Source organism: Musca vetustissima, unplaced genomic scaffold (assembly GCF_032173495.1).
Source record: "Musca vetustissima isolate MV318-11 ecotype Yass unplaced genomic scaffold, APGP_CSIRO_Mvet_v1 utg331454, whole genome shotgun sequence".
Lineage (NCBI taxonomy): Eukaryota > Metazoa > Arthropoda > Insecta > Diptera > Muscidae > Musca > Musca vetustissima.
In genome coordinates this window covers 18,362-34,122 of record NW_026884571.1, presented here as the reverse complement: position 1 = coordinate 34,122, position 15,761 = coordinate 18,362, and the positions used below count along the sequence as shown (strand labels likewise).

The following is a 15,761-nucleotide window of genomic DNA, read 5'->3' as shown; positions in this document are numbered from 1 at the left end:
CTCGTTCGTATTTCTGTGGGGGAAATCTCAGTTTTTCCGAAGGACCAAAAATGTTAAAATATACAGACAGCCGCACCTCGTCTGTACAAGAAATTAAGACACGGTCCTCCCGATCGCTCTTGTTGGGTGGTTGTAAGACACTGATTTTATTGTAAATTATTTATCCTTAGGTTCTAATTAAAATACTCTTGCTTAGCCTAATCTCAAACACAAAATACTTATCAGTAAACTATTTGTTCTAATAATAGAATTTGATCTGTGGAGAGTTTTCCCATCGTGTGTGTCATAAAATTTTAACCACAACAATCTTATCAGCGTTGCATGTGAAATTTTAGACTCTTATCTTAAAACACTCCAACCTTTGTTTTTGTCTCGATCATCTGTCAAAGTTTTCCTTAATGGGTCGATTATGGAAAGCAACCAAATTCCAGTTGCGAGTTCAACTGGCAACGCAATTGAAATAAAACTTAACATTATGAATAGCAAATTTTCTCAGTTGCTGTCGATAATACTGTTTTGACATTTCTACAACTAGAAATATTGTAAACAAACAAAAAACTGAATGAAATATTTCAGAACAACTAATTAAATGTGATGATAAGCTCAGTGGAACTATTTTTTGATGATGAAAATTATGTTCAAGGTGTGTGATTTATTAGAAGGCATTTAAGAGATAAATCTATTAGAACTACCATCAGTTCTGTAAGTAGATGCTGACGTTTAGAGAAATGTTCAATCAACTGCTCATATTAGCTTGAAGGCGTATTTTCGACTACCACAAGATGCCGTTGTGTACATAGATGAAGCCTTAAACCCTGATTTCCGAAAAGCCTGGCGGTCAACAGCAATTCCTCCTCTCTTAAAAATGTGTGCAGCTCTGATGTTTTTTGATAGCAATGACTTCAGCCTTGGCATGGCTCAACTGACAATGTCGGTGGTTTTCGCCGAAGTTATCCGGCTAATAGAGGAAAAACTGTGTAAAATTTTGATTGTATCCAAATTAACGGAGGAGTAAAAAGGGAAGAATAACATTTTTTTATTCGAAAACTAAGTTCCAGGGTGTTGTCGGATGTATTGATGATACACACGTACATATCATGGACCCAAAAGAAGATGTTCGCCACTTTCTGCCATTCATTTGGAATGCCATAGCAGTTAAGGTCTTCTGAAATGGCCTTCCACACATCATCGATAGTGGCTTTGGTTTGACCAAAAGTCCGCATGCCACGTGCTACTTTTGGGTGACCTCAAATTGCTCTTTTGTAGTAATATTAACCATTATGGGAAGCCTATAAAGTTCAGTTATTATAAACAGCAACCAGAAATAAATGGTTGCCGAAAAATTATATTTGAAGCAACTGAAGTTGACAATAGTAGCCGTCCATAATGCAAATTTGGCAACTGGCAACGCAACTAAACTCTGGTTGCCATCCGTAATCGACCCATAAATTATTTCATATGGTTGGCAACATTGCACATCGAATTCTAGTAGAATTACGCACTTTGACAGTTAATCAAGACATCAGCTGTTCTAAATGGACTACCTATTCATTGTGCCATGACTCCAACAATCAAATCTTCTGTAACATAAAATTCTGTTCAAGATATTTTGAACAGTAACATAACCTAGAATTTTTGTTTTTTTTTTTTTAATTACTTAAAATTTTTTGGTTACTTTATATATTTTTTAATTAATTTCTTCGTATAGTATTTAAAATTCTACACATTTTGCATTGTATGTGATGCAATGTGACCTTCCATACTACCATACACCGCATGCAAATTAACGCAGTAATTCGATACTATATAGTAGGGTTCTATAGTATAGAATTACTGCATGCCTGCCTACGTGCCTAAGTGTAAATGGGGTGTTGGGTTACTAGGCGGTAGTTATTACTACGAAAGTGTATTTGAAAATCTATACATATGTGTGCAAGTCAGCTGTTTCAACCAGGTTCTCAATGTTACTATATATTCGATAGTAATTTTAAGAACAAACTTTTTCATGGTTATATTATGTAAATTTTATTCTTTCACTTGGCATCCTTTCTCTAACAGATTTTTTTATGTTTTTCAAACCAAATTGCCCTCATCATATACGACCAGGGTTTTTTTACATTTGTTACTAACTTTGTGTACATTTGACTGATGCAATACAAAGGATAACTTTTTCTGCCATTATCCTATTTTTCCTTTTGGTCTTTTTTTTTTGCCTTCCTGTGTTGTAGTTTTTGGTGTGTGCTTGTCATTAAAAATGCAACTCGTCCAAACCCAACCTGCCATGCCATTACTCATACCAACCACACACTCTCTCCCTCTCTCTCTCTTTCCATACTCTTTGAACATTTTCCCACGTTTTGTTCTCTCAATGGGCCTTTTCATGGAACATATGTATATACTCGTAGTTTAAAAAAATCTACATATGTTTTACATAGAAAAAAAGGACATATGAAAAGTAGAACCTAAATGTAAACTACATTAACAAAAAAAAAAAAAAAATCGGCTACAACTCATTCTAAAGTTTTGCCCCAGTTTTTTTTTTTTTTTTTTTTGTTTTTGCTTCTAGTTTATGGGTTTTATATTTTATGTTTAAATTTGTCATAATGATGACAAATGTTGAATGTGGGCTTTCAAGAGCTAGGTTCTTTATTTGAAAGTTGTTGAGATTTGTCTTTGTTTTATATGTGAATGGATGATAGGGAAAATGTGATAAATCAATTTGGAACAAACACTGCACTTTAAATTTGCTCTGTGTAAATGTGGTATTAGTGTGTATGGATACTTTAATAGGGGCGGATGCCAAACTTGTTAGAGAGTTGGGAAATTGTCAGCAATAAAGTTTATTTCATACAAAAATGATCTTGTTTTCTTAAAAGTGATACAAATGGGCACCTCAGTTGCACGCTTTAGGAAAATTTGTCATTTTTTTGACATGTGATCATGTCTGAAAGATATTCCCAGAATCTCAAATCTTAAAATCCAGCTAAACTTTTTTTTAGATAATATGGAAATGCTTCTAATGTCATGAATTTTCCCATGTTATTTTTTATACCCTCCACCATAGTATGGAGGGTATATTAATTTTGTCATTCCGTTTGTAACTCATCGAAATATTCATTTCCGACCCTATATAGTATATATATTCTTGATCAGGGTAAAATTCTAAGACGATCTAGCCATATCCGTCCGTCTGTTGTAATCACGCTATCTTCTGAAAGAATTGTGATAGGGTGCTGACATTTTGCATAGAGTTGTCTTTTGTCTGCAGGCAAGACAAGTTCGAAGATGGGATATATCGGTCCACGTTTAGGCATAGATCCCATAGAACAGTACCCCCACCCCCAATTTTCGGTATTTTGGGGTTCTTGGGCGCGTTTTTCAACCGAATACGCTGAAATTTGGTACATTGGGTTCTTATTGGGTACTAAGTGTCCCCATAAAAAATTATAAATATAGGTCCACTTTTTCTGGTAGCCCCCATATAACGGTACCTCCTAAGTTTCAGTATTTTGGGGATTTTGATCGTATTTTTCCACCGAATTGGCTGTAATTTAGTATTTCGAGTTCTTAATAGGTACCAAATCTCTCCACATAAAATTATAAATATATGTAATTTTTTTTCGGATATCCTCCATGTACGGGTACCCCCCAATTTTCGGTATTTTGGGGTTCTTGAGCGCGTTTTTCAATCGAATACGCTGAAATTTGGTACATTGAGTTCTTAATAGGTTCCAAATCTTTCCACAAAATATTATGAATATAGGTCCATTTTTTCGGATAGCCCCCATATAAGGGTACCCCTAATTTTCGGTATTTTTTTGTTATTATTTTTTAATAAAATAATTGCATTCCTCGTTTGATGCCGCCTATTGCCGAGACATCTTTTGGTTCGTCTTGTGATCTAGACAGAAACAGCAAAATCTCATTTCTTTAGCTATGATCTTCCTTTCAGTTGGGTTTCCATTGTGTTGGGCCCAACTCCATTGTATAATTGCCAATACTCATCTTAAAATTATGAATCACAATCCGTTCACGTTCTAAATGAATGATTGGCTCAAAAGGAACTAGGAGAGCGAGACAACAAGGAACTAGATGAACGAAAGAATCGAAACTAATACCGATCGTTCCTTTTGCGGAATAGTATTTTGAACCAGTTTGTTTCAGTATGACACTGCACTAAACGATAAACCATTCAAGTACCTACTAGTTTTATTTACTTGTAGTTCCGTCAACTTAAGTCTTACTTCCTCAAACGTCGGGGGCATATTTATTAAAAATGTTGAACTCTAAAGCCTCCTTTTAACTCTATATTTTCTTATTCAAATTTGAACCTCAATACGTTTACCAATCAACACATCGCTTGTCCTAGCTTTCCTATAAAAATATTTTTTTTAACAAAATTATGTAGATGACATGACCTTTTATGTAGATGTCAATTTAAATCATTAACATATGAATGATATATATTTAGAGCACATGGCTACTTTAACAGTGCCGTATGTCAAATATATCAGCTGTAGCATAGGACAAATCAATATTGCAATAATAAGGTGATGTATCAAAACAAAAATCTTTGTTTTTGTCTCGATCATCTGTCAATTTTTTCCTTATAATATTTCACATGGTTGGCAACATTGCACATCGAATTCAAGTAGAACTTTCGCACTTTGACAGTTAATCAAGACACCAGCTGCTCTAAATGGACTACCTATTCATTGTGCCATGGGACAATACATAGGTACTCCATTAAACGCAGCTGACTACCCTGATTAACTGTCAAGTGTGTGGGTTCTGTGGTCCAATAAAAACATATGTTTTTGTTCTGATCCATGAACTTTTTATTGTATCGTGATTTCTACCATGAATTCACATCAAGTAGAAACTGGGCAGTTTGACAGTTAATCGAATAGTCAGCTGCGCTAAATGGATAACCTATTTATTGTGCCATTGACAAATTTGACAGATAGTCGAGACAAAAACAAAGGTTTTTGTTTTGATACATCACCTTATTATTGCATCATGGATTTTACTTAAATTCGACGTCCAATGTTGCCAACCATGAAAAATATTACTAGTTAAAATTTGACAGATGGTCGAATAAGTATCAATTGTTTTTGTTTTGATATATCACCTTATTATTGCATCATCATATCATATCATAGTCCATTTAGCGCAGCTGATGTCTCGATTAACTGTCAAAGTGGGTAATTTCTACTTGAATTCGATGTGCAATGTTGCCAACCATGTGAAATATTATATGAAAAATTTTGACAGATGATCGAGACAAAAACAAATGTTTTTGTTTTGATACATCACCTTATTATTGGATTATGGTTGGTTACTTCAACAGTGCCGCATGTCAAATTCATCAGCTGTGGTTTGAATCTTATAGAAAGAGTCATTGATGTCCACTTTTCTAGTGGAAACGGTCGACAGCGACGATATTTATTATAAAAATTTGCAGGCTTTTAAATATAATTAAAATATAACTAATTTTTAAACAAATATTTATTTTTCATATCATTCAATTGTAAATTTTTCTTTAATTTTTCAACATCCTCTCTCTCCTTCATTTTCCAGCTCTTTTCAGTTGTCGTCTTTGGTTGTATATCCTCGGAAGGCTATCGCGAAGAAGATGGCAAAGAAGTGTGTCTATTCAATAAAGATAATATGGCGTGTAAATATGGCAATACCGTGGGTGTATTCGGATTTATTGCCTCCATAGCATTTATTGTGGGTGAATATCTGTTTGAGCGTATGTCATCGGTGAAGAGTCGAAAACGTTTCGTGATGGCTGATATGGGATTTTCGGGTGAGTAAACAAATTATTATTTTTTTCACACTGCGTTTAAAAGAGATGGGACATTCGGCGGGATGATTTTTATACCCTACACAACTATGTTGTCAGGGTATTATAGCTTTGTGCAGCCCCAAAAGTTTGTAACGCCGCGAAATATTGGTCCTAGACCGAACTTTAAGTATACCGATCGTCATATCTCGGCTAGCTGAGTCGATCTAGACAAGTGTGTCCGTCCGTCTGTCCATTATATTTTGTAAACACGATACAGGCCACAGTTATGGGACAATCTTTACGAAATTTTGCATGTAGGATGGGTTCTGGCCAATGAAGACCCATATTGTTTTTTGGGAAAGATCGGTTAATATTTAGGGGATGAAATGGAAATTTAGGGATGATATTGATAAATCAATTCGATATTTATGAAAGCAAATTCTCAAAAATGCCTTCTCTAAACGCAAAGTTAGGAATATTTTTGGGTTCATTTTTAACAAATTGTTTTTCTTTCCAGCATTTTGGGCATTTATGTACTTTGTGGCATTTATCTATTTGTGGTCACAATGGAGTTCAGCTGAAATGCCACCCGGTGGCATTGGTGCAGGCAATATGCAAGCCGCCATTGTATTTTCATTGTTCTCCATATTTACATGGGTAAGTTAAACTTAAAATCAAATGTCAAATACAAATTTTGATACTCCTGAAGATCTAGCAACCTTAACTGACACTTCTTTCTGTTCTGAAATTCGTCTAACTGTCAAAAAGCTTTCTATGTTCCATTAATCGCATGAAAATGTAAACAGAAATATTGTAAAATGAGCGCCATTCAAAATCAGCTGATCCATCCTCGGGCTGTCAAATTAATTTCTATTTTGACATAGTCGTATGAAAACTGAAATAATATTGTTGACACTACAATTTGTTGTTTCTGGTACACTTAAAAAAAATACTGGGAAAACAGCTGATCATCCCATGAGCTGTCAGACTGTTTTCTATTTTGAATAAATACAAGGCTTATTTATAAAGTCACCCAAGAAACGAGAAACATATGTTGCTTTTAACAACGTTTAATGTTAAATATGTGGACGATGTTGACGTTTTCATAATATTAATTCAATTCACAATAATGAATTTTGACAGCAAACTGGAGAACACCTGATTTACAGATGACCTTCCAGGATGAACTTATCAATAGGTCTTGGTTTTCTATTTTGAACTAATCGTATGAAAATGTATAAAAAATATTGACAACTAAGCATAATTCAAGATCAGCTGATCCCCAATTGAGCTGTCAAATTAATTTCTTTTTTGAAAGAGTCGTTTGAAAACTGAAATAAAATTGTTGACACCCAGGAATTATATCACAGCAGTGACATTTACAATAGTTTCTGGTTCACCTATTAGCAGTCATAATGTTTTCTATTTATATAAATCACCTGAAAACTCAAACACAAATATTGACAGCATGGAGTTTTTTTTCAATCACAATAATTCAAGATTAGGTGATACGTCCTCTAGCTGTCAAACACATTTCTATTTTTAATTAGCCCATGGCACAATGAATAGGTAGTCCATTTAGCTCAGCTGATTCCTCGATTTACTGTCAAAGTGGGTAATTTCTACATGAATTCGATGTGCAGTGTTGCCAAACATTTGAAATATTATAAGGACAAATTTGACAGATAATCGAGACAAAAACAAAGGCCTTTGTTTTGATACATCACCTTATTATTGCATCATGAATTTGCCCTATGAAAACATAAATATAATTGTGGACACCACTTACTAGAAATGCCTTAATGTTAACCGGGAAAACAGCTGATTATACCATCAGCTGTGATGTGATTGTTTATACGTCAAATATAATTCACTTGCTTTGTGAACAGAATTAACGTGACGTATACGCAATAGAATTGACATTTGAGATCGAATGAATTTAGTAGTCAAAACGTAGCCTAATAAATATTAGATTATTGCTGGTTCGGGAAACGAGCGCGTATTTTATTATGACAATTAAAAAGGCGTTTACACTATGCCTTCTAAATCGAGGTACAAAATCCTAGCTGTTTATACTAATATTATAATGCTGACAATCAGCTGTTTTTTTGTTTTTTTGCGTATACATACACAATTCGCTAGATTTCTAATTTCCGTATTGATCAAATCATGTGAAGCATTCATAACAAGGCCTATTAATAAGGGCATCCAGGGAGAATACCTGTATATCATGATGCAATAATAAGGTGATGTATCAAAACAAAAGCCATTGTTTTTGTCTTGATTATCCGTCAAATTTTTCCTTATAATATTTCACATGGTTGGCAACATTGCACACCGAATTCAAGTGGATATTACGCACTTTGACAGTTAATCAAGACATCAGCTGCTCTAAATGGACTACCTATTCATTGTGCCATGCTGTATATCAACTGCCTCTCAAGTTTGCTGTCAAAATCCATTATTATGAATTGACAATTATGAAAAAAAAAAGCTGACATTCGATTGCTGGGTAACTTTAGTATTACATCTTGTATTAAACAGCTGATCATCTGTCAGAATGTTTTCTATTTTGAATAAATCAAGACCTATTGATAAGATCAGATAGAAAGCGAAATACAGCTGTTTTGTCACATGTTTATTGTCAAATATTTGGACGAGGTCAAGATCTAATAATAAGGTCGCCCGGCTAGGGAAAGTCAGCTGTTTTTTTCCTCAAGACTAATGTCAAAACTTTGGCTTTTGTTTACATTTACATTTTCATAATTCAATTCACAATAATAGATTTTGACAGCAAACTGAAGTGGTATCTCGTATCCTGCTGGTCTCCTTGGACGGTCTTATTTATAGGCCTTGGACGAGGTTTACATTTTAATAAATTGAAATCAATTCACAATAATGAATATTGACTTGACAAACTTGAGGAAAGCTGATCTTCCAGGATGGCCTTATTATAATGCAAATGTAAACACAACTACTGACAGCATGGGGTTTATTCAATCACGATGGTAGATTTTTTTTCAATTTTAACCCTTTGTGGCCCAATGTTGCAATCAGGCCACAAAATGTTTTAGAGCTTATATTTAATATGCAGCTAGTAGATATATATTATTTGTCGTCCATAATCAAGACCAGATTATGGACGATACATATCAAAATAAAAATCCAAAAAAAATTCAAAATTTTGGTAAAGTCATAATGTTGTCAATATAGAGAAAAGGGTAAATTTGTGTACAGTACTAATTTGTTTATACAGTCCAAGTTTTATAAATCGCTTCGTATTCAAATTGCCATCAGAACTATTTTTGATTCTTGTAAAAATGAATATAGAGAATAATTGATAGAGAAATAATTTTTCTGTCGATTTTGCACTTGGTTTTCTGTATCTCCCGAATGCAAGGATGTATCGATGTCAAATTTTGTGCATATCCTTTTTAGGATAGTTACATTAAATATGTGAACAGAAATTTGTTCTAAGATTGCGGAAAAAAAATTCGGGGCTCAAAGGTCAATAGAATTTGATCTAATCATGTGAGCCACCCTTATTTTAATCCAAAAAAAATCCCTCTTCATTTTCTCTTTGTTTCCAGGCACTGTGTGCTTTCTTGGCCTATAAACGTTTCCTAATCGGGGCCGGTGATGAGTTTACATCGGCCTTTGAAAATGATCCCGCCAATGTGGTGCATCAGCAGGCCTACACAAGTTATTCCATGGACAATGATAATGACCAATATAGTGCTTCACCATTTTCAGGCCAGCAAACGGGTAAGTAGAGAGTGAGAGAGAGAGCTTTCCATGAAAGCATTGTAAATAAGTGGGAATGTTCCCGTAATATAATAATCTACTATTTTTGTCGATATTATAAAGGAAAATTTTGATATAATAGTAAAAAGTAGTAGATTCTTGCAGTGCGGGAACACACCGTATATAATATTAATTTAATATATAATAATTAATTGTTTTTTTTTTAATCTAGGAGGCATGGAACAGCAAGGCATGGAATACCAGCAACCCACCTATTAGATATCAAATTCAAAATAGACAAAACTTCAAAATAATTTAAACATATTAAATTAAATGCGACATAATTTGTTCTTTTTTGTAGACAATTTAAAACAACAAAACATTTAACTTAGTAATAACAATAAACCCCCAGATAATACGTCATTGCATACACTGAGAAAAAATCTTAAAGGAATTTAAACAAAAAATCAGCATTCACAATATAAAAGGCTAAATTTGGCGCCCAAGCGAAACAAAAATCCATACAAAAAACCCAAACAACTAAACTCTGTAAACTTGAACAATACAAAAAATACACCGAATAATAGAAAAAAATGTTACATTTTGTAAGCAAAGAATACCAAACCAAGAAAAAGAGATCTGAAGAATAAGGAGAAGAGAATTCCAACGTGAACACAATAAGAAAAACTGTAATAAACAATACATATTATTATAATTAATATTAATTATAATAATATTAAATAATTATTATATAACTATATATATACAGACATTTGCATAATATATACAGACATTTGCATAATATACTTATATATACACTGAGAAAAATGAACAACTAAAACTTAAGTTTTTTTCAGAAAAGAATATGAAAACACGCCCAGAAAGAAGTAAATCGAATAACACAAATGGTTTAATATTGTAAATCATAACTCTCAATTGCTTCAGCTTTAGATGACATCAAAGAATCACGGAAACAACAATAATAAAACAATAATCAAATAATTTTTTTTTAATAATAGTATAAACATTTATAATATGTATTATGAAGAAGATGGAAAAACAGTCTACATAAAATCACTCGAAATTGATTTGTTGATTAGGATCCCAAAAACAAGGTGGCAACATTAACATCAGCTGATTTGAGAGAATGAAATATCATCTATGAATCAAGGCCTATTAATAATATCATCCATGGATATCAGCTGTTTATCAAGTTTGCTGTCAAAATCCATTATATTGAATTCTTGTGCCATGAGGGTAACTAGTAATTGATAGGGGTATCTAGATCGAATTAAAGAAATTGACTACCATTATGAAAACGTAAACAATGGCAAATGTTTGACATTAGACTGGAGAAAAAAAGCTTACTTTTTTCGACACCTTTTGTATGTGTACGGGAACAGAACTATATTGGTAACAATATTAAACTTTGCTATTAATTTTGGAATTTTAAACGGCATTTAGATTAGATCTTTTTACGGGTTAACCTACTCTATGAGAATTTCTTTAACATGTATACAATGGAATTGACAATTGAAACCCACTGTGTTAACCAAAATCCGGTACAATGTAAACGTGCAAATACACTTTTTGTAATGGCAAAATATGAAGCCATTTCGATTAATAGAAGATTCTTGTACGCTCTAGAAACGTATACTGAACCTTGAAATAGAAAAGTTTACCCTTTAAGGCGAGTACACACTATAAGTTTGGTCTGTCAGCATTTTTTTATTGATTACTGAGTGTATTAATAAGGGTAACCAGGAAGATCAGCTGTATTTCAAGTTTGCTGTCATATCCCTTCACCAAATCGAAATTGGACAATTCACAATAATGGATTTTAACAATAAACTTGTAAAGCAGCTGCCCCGGAAGACAGCTGTTATTTCTTAAGTTAAATGCTAAACAAAATGTAAAACGTTTTCGCTAGAACTTTTTACTGGATTAACCTACTTTATGAGGATTTATTTGACATATATACAAAGTTGTTTACGTTTTCATAATATGAAACAATTCACAATAATGGATTTCAGCAACAAACTTGAGAAACAGCTGATTTGCAGCTGCTCTTCCTGGGCGACCTTTTAAAAAGACCTTAGAAAATACCATCAAATATTTTGACATTTAACTTGAGAAATTCATTTTGACATACGAAAATTTTACCAACTTTTGGGCGAAATGTTTCAAATCGACCAAAATAATAGCCATTTTTTATGGAGAAATATAACTTGTAGAGGGTAGATTTGTTCGAAGATCTATGCTGAAATTTTATGAAAAATATTTTTTCCAATTACACCACCACTCTAAAATTATGTTTTGAGGCCTATTTCTCCTCCATTTTGACGTATGGAAATGTTACCCACTTTTGAAGACATTTTCCAAATCGACCAAAATTATAGACAATTTTTTTGGAGAAATATAATATGAACCGGTTGGGTTTCCCTGGAGACTTTTACTGAAATTTTATGAGGAATATTTTTCCATTAACACCACTCCTCTAAAATTAAGTTTGAGATTGATTTGGCACCATATCGCAATTTTACCAACTTTTGGGTGAAATGTTTCATGACGACCAAAATAATAGCAATATTACTTGTACTGCTTAGGTTTGTTTGGAGATCTATACTGAAATTTTAGGAGGAACATTTTTTCCATTGACAGCACTTCTCTAAAATTGTGTTTTGAGGCCTATTTGTCTTCCATTTTGACATACGCAAATTTGACCAACTTTTGTGGGAAATGTTTCAAATCGACCAAAAAGAAAAGCCAATTTTTGATGGAGAAATATAACTTGTACAGGTTGGGTTTATTTGAAGACCTATACTGCAATTTTATGGGGAATATTTTGTCTATTGACAGCACTCGTCTAAAATTATGCTTAGGGATCATTTTGGCAGCAATTTGGAAGGTATAAAAATTTGATCAACTTTTAAAGGAAATATTTCATTCCGACCAAAATAATAGGAAATTTTATTGAGAAATATAAATAGTTCGGGTTTAGTTTGCTTGAAGACGTTCACTGAAATTTTATGAAGAATATTTTCTACATTGACAGTCCTGCTCTAATATTATTTTTAGGTGTCATTTTGGCAGCAATTTGGAAATATACAAATTTGACCAATCTTTGGAGGAAATGTGCCAAATAGACCAACATTTAAAGCCAATTTCTATGGAGAAATATAACTTGTTCGGGTTAGGTTTGCTTGAAGACCTTTAGTGGAATTTTATGAGGAATATTTTTGCCATTGATAAACTTGCTCTAAAATTATGTTTAGAACTTGATTTGGCTTCCAATTTGGCATATACAAATTTGGTGTACATTTGGAAGATATTCTTCAAATCGACCAAAAACAATAGCAATTTTTATGGAGAAATATAACTTGTTCGGGTTAGGTTTGCTTGAAGACCATTAGTGAAATTTTATGAGGAATATTTTTGCCATTGACAACAATTCTCTAAAAATATTTTTAGATATCATTTTGGCATCAATTTGGCAATTTACAAATTTGACCAATCTTTGCAGGAAATGCTTAATATCGACCAAAATTAAAAGCCAATTTTTATGGAGAAATATAACTTGTTCGGGTTAGGTTTGCTTGAAAACCTTTAGTGAAATTTTATGAGGAATATTTTTGCCATTGATAAACTTGCTCTAAAATTATGTTTAGAAGTTGATTTGGCCTCAAATTTGACATATACAAATTTGGTGTACATTTGAAAGATATTCTTCAAATCGACCAAAAACAATAGCAATTTTTATGGAGAAATATTAATTGTACGTCTTTGGTTTGTTAGGAGACATGTTCTGAAATTTTGTGAAGAATATTTTTTTCATAGACACCATCCCAGCAAAATTATTTTTAGAGGTTGAATTTGCCTCCATTATGAGGAATATTCAAAATTGATCAACATATTTTTTATTGGTGAATAATTTTTTTTGTATCGATTTTTTTCTTGGTTAAAAAAACTATAAACAACCCTGCTGTTTTTTTAATAAGCCCTCATCCTCAGTTATAGCTCAATAATAAAATTTCCATATTAAAAAAAATAATTATTATGAAATTAAATATTAATTTATATTAAACAGCATTTTGACAAAGGCTTTATAAAACAATACACATATAGGAATTTATTATAAATATATTTAATGAAAAAAAAACATCCCTACATAAACAAAATAGTATTATTTAAAGATTTTATAACAAAAAATACATGCAGAAAACCTATAAAAAAATAATTTAATAAAAAAACTCATTACAAAATAATAAAAAACAAAATTTACACCATAACCATATCCATAAGCCCACTAACCGAAAAAGAAAAAAAATTATAATTATTTTCATTAAAATAAAAAAGAACACATTCTTACCATAACAAATGCCAAACATAGGGTCTGTTCCCGTACTGCAAGAATCTACTAGAGTTTACTATTTTCCTCGATATCATAAAGGAAAATTCGTTATCGTAGTAAAAAGTAGTAGATTCTTGCAGTACGGGAACAGACCAATTATCATATTAAATTTTCTATATAGAAAAACCCAAAAAAACCTAACCCCAAAGAATTAAAACAAAACCTGCAAATACAAATTAAAATAAAAATATGAAGAAAAAAAAACAAATTGTTGCTAAATCACTGTTACATACATTTATAAATGTATTTCACTTACAAATAATAATAATTATCATTAACTATATATATATTTATATATATTTACATTAGACACATAATTATAATAATATATACATGCATATATACATTAATACAATAAATCACATAAACACACACAACATACACACACATATATACATATAAACAAAAAACAAAAAATAAAAAATAAAATATTTATATAACTGTCTATTTAAGTAGTAAATGTGCGCGTTTTTTTAGACAAAAAAGTAAATAAAAATAAACTACACAATAATAAATAATTATAAATAAAGATACATATTATATATTTGAAAAAATAAAAATATAAAATAAAACAAATACAATAACTAAATATGTAATGTTATTCAAGTGAAAAAAAAAAACAAATAAATCCCTAAACCGGAAAGCATATAAAAACCACATTGTAAGACAAGTATAACTTAAATAAAAAAAAAAAAACAGACAACAAAAACAAAGCATAATAGAAGACAACAACAACAATGAAGAGAAAAACAAATAAGTAAATATGTTTGGTTGATTGATTTGACTTTGAAAATTGAAATAAAAAAATTGAAAATACATTAATGATAAAAAAATATAACAACATTAAAATCAAAAAACAAATGTCTTGTGTGTGTTTTATTTTTTAAGGTTAAGTCCAGTACACACTGTCAGTTTACACTGTCAAATTTTTTTATCGATTACTGACTGTTCACCAAACATGAATAATGTCTGAAGAATAACGGACATGAACAGTCACACAATGAACAAATTCTAATTTGACCAAACTGCCATTCAAAACTGATAGTGCATGCACTGCTTTAAGGCGAATACACACTACCATTTTTTTACTGTCAGCTCTCAGTTATCGATAACTAACTCTCCAACAACCATAAATATTTTCGTGGTTGCCTGATGAATGTCGGGTATGAGAGGCCACACAATCAAGCAAACAAAATGCTGCCAACTGTCATTCAAAACTGATAGTAGGTACACGGCTTCATGTTCTGAGATGGTGTACCATGTTCTGAGATGGTATCTTCTACTTGATCTTTCCACCGGATTCGTGGTCTTCCCCTTCAGCGTGAACCATCACTTGGCTCGCTTTTATATGCCTTTTGCTTTGGGAATCCTCATTCATTCTCACAACATGACCTAACCAACTTAGTCGCTGCAGCTCGATTCTTGACTATGTTTCGACTATGACTATTCATTCGACGACGATATTCACCGTCTCAAACACTCCAAGAGCTGCCTCATCTGCTTGCGCAAGTACCGATGCTTCAGATCCATACAACATCACGGGTAATATCAGCATCTTGTAGAGTGTGAGTCCGGTCTGACGAGAGGTGGCCTTACTTTTGAATTGCTTACTCAGACCATAGTAGCATATGTTAGCCAAAACTATTCTTCTCCGGATTTCAAAGCTGATGTTATTAGTTTTGTTTGTGGCGGTATCGAGGTATATAAACATCGTTTACTACCTCGAAACTGTAGTTTTCAAGTTCCACAGTTGGTCTACTGGACGTCTTGCGCGTTGATACCATCAGCTTGGTCTTATCGCCATTCACTGTCAGT

At 32.4% G+C, this 15,761-nt stretch overlaps 1 protein-coding gene across 1 annotated transcript in view; it reads left to right on the top strand.

The window, feature by feature from the left end:
- LOC133331537 (synaptogyrin-like) overlaps window positions 1–9,855 on the top strand; it is a 29,126-nt gene extending 19,271 nt beyond the window's left edge. Inside the window, exons 2-5 of the mRNA XM_061539923.1 lie at window positions 5,581–5,812; window positions 6,309–6,448; window positions 9,382–9,556; window positions 9,768–9,855. Coding sequence (XP_061395907.1) covers window positions 5,581–5,812; window positions 6,309–6,448; window positions 9,382–9,556; window positions 9,768–9,814 — 594 coding nt within the window. The 3' untranslated portion in view covers window positions 9,815–9,855. The remainder of the gene's footprint in view (window positions 1–5,580; window positions 5,813–6,308; window positions 6,449–9,381; window positions 9,557–9,767) is intronic.
- The last annotated feature ends 5,906 nt before the right edge of the window (window positions 9,856–15,761 follow it).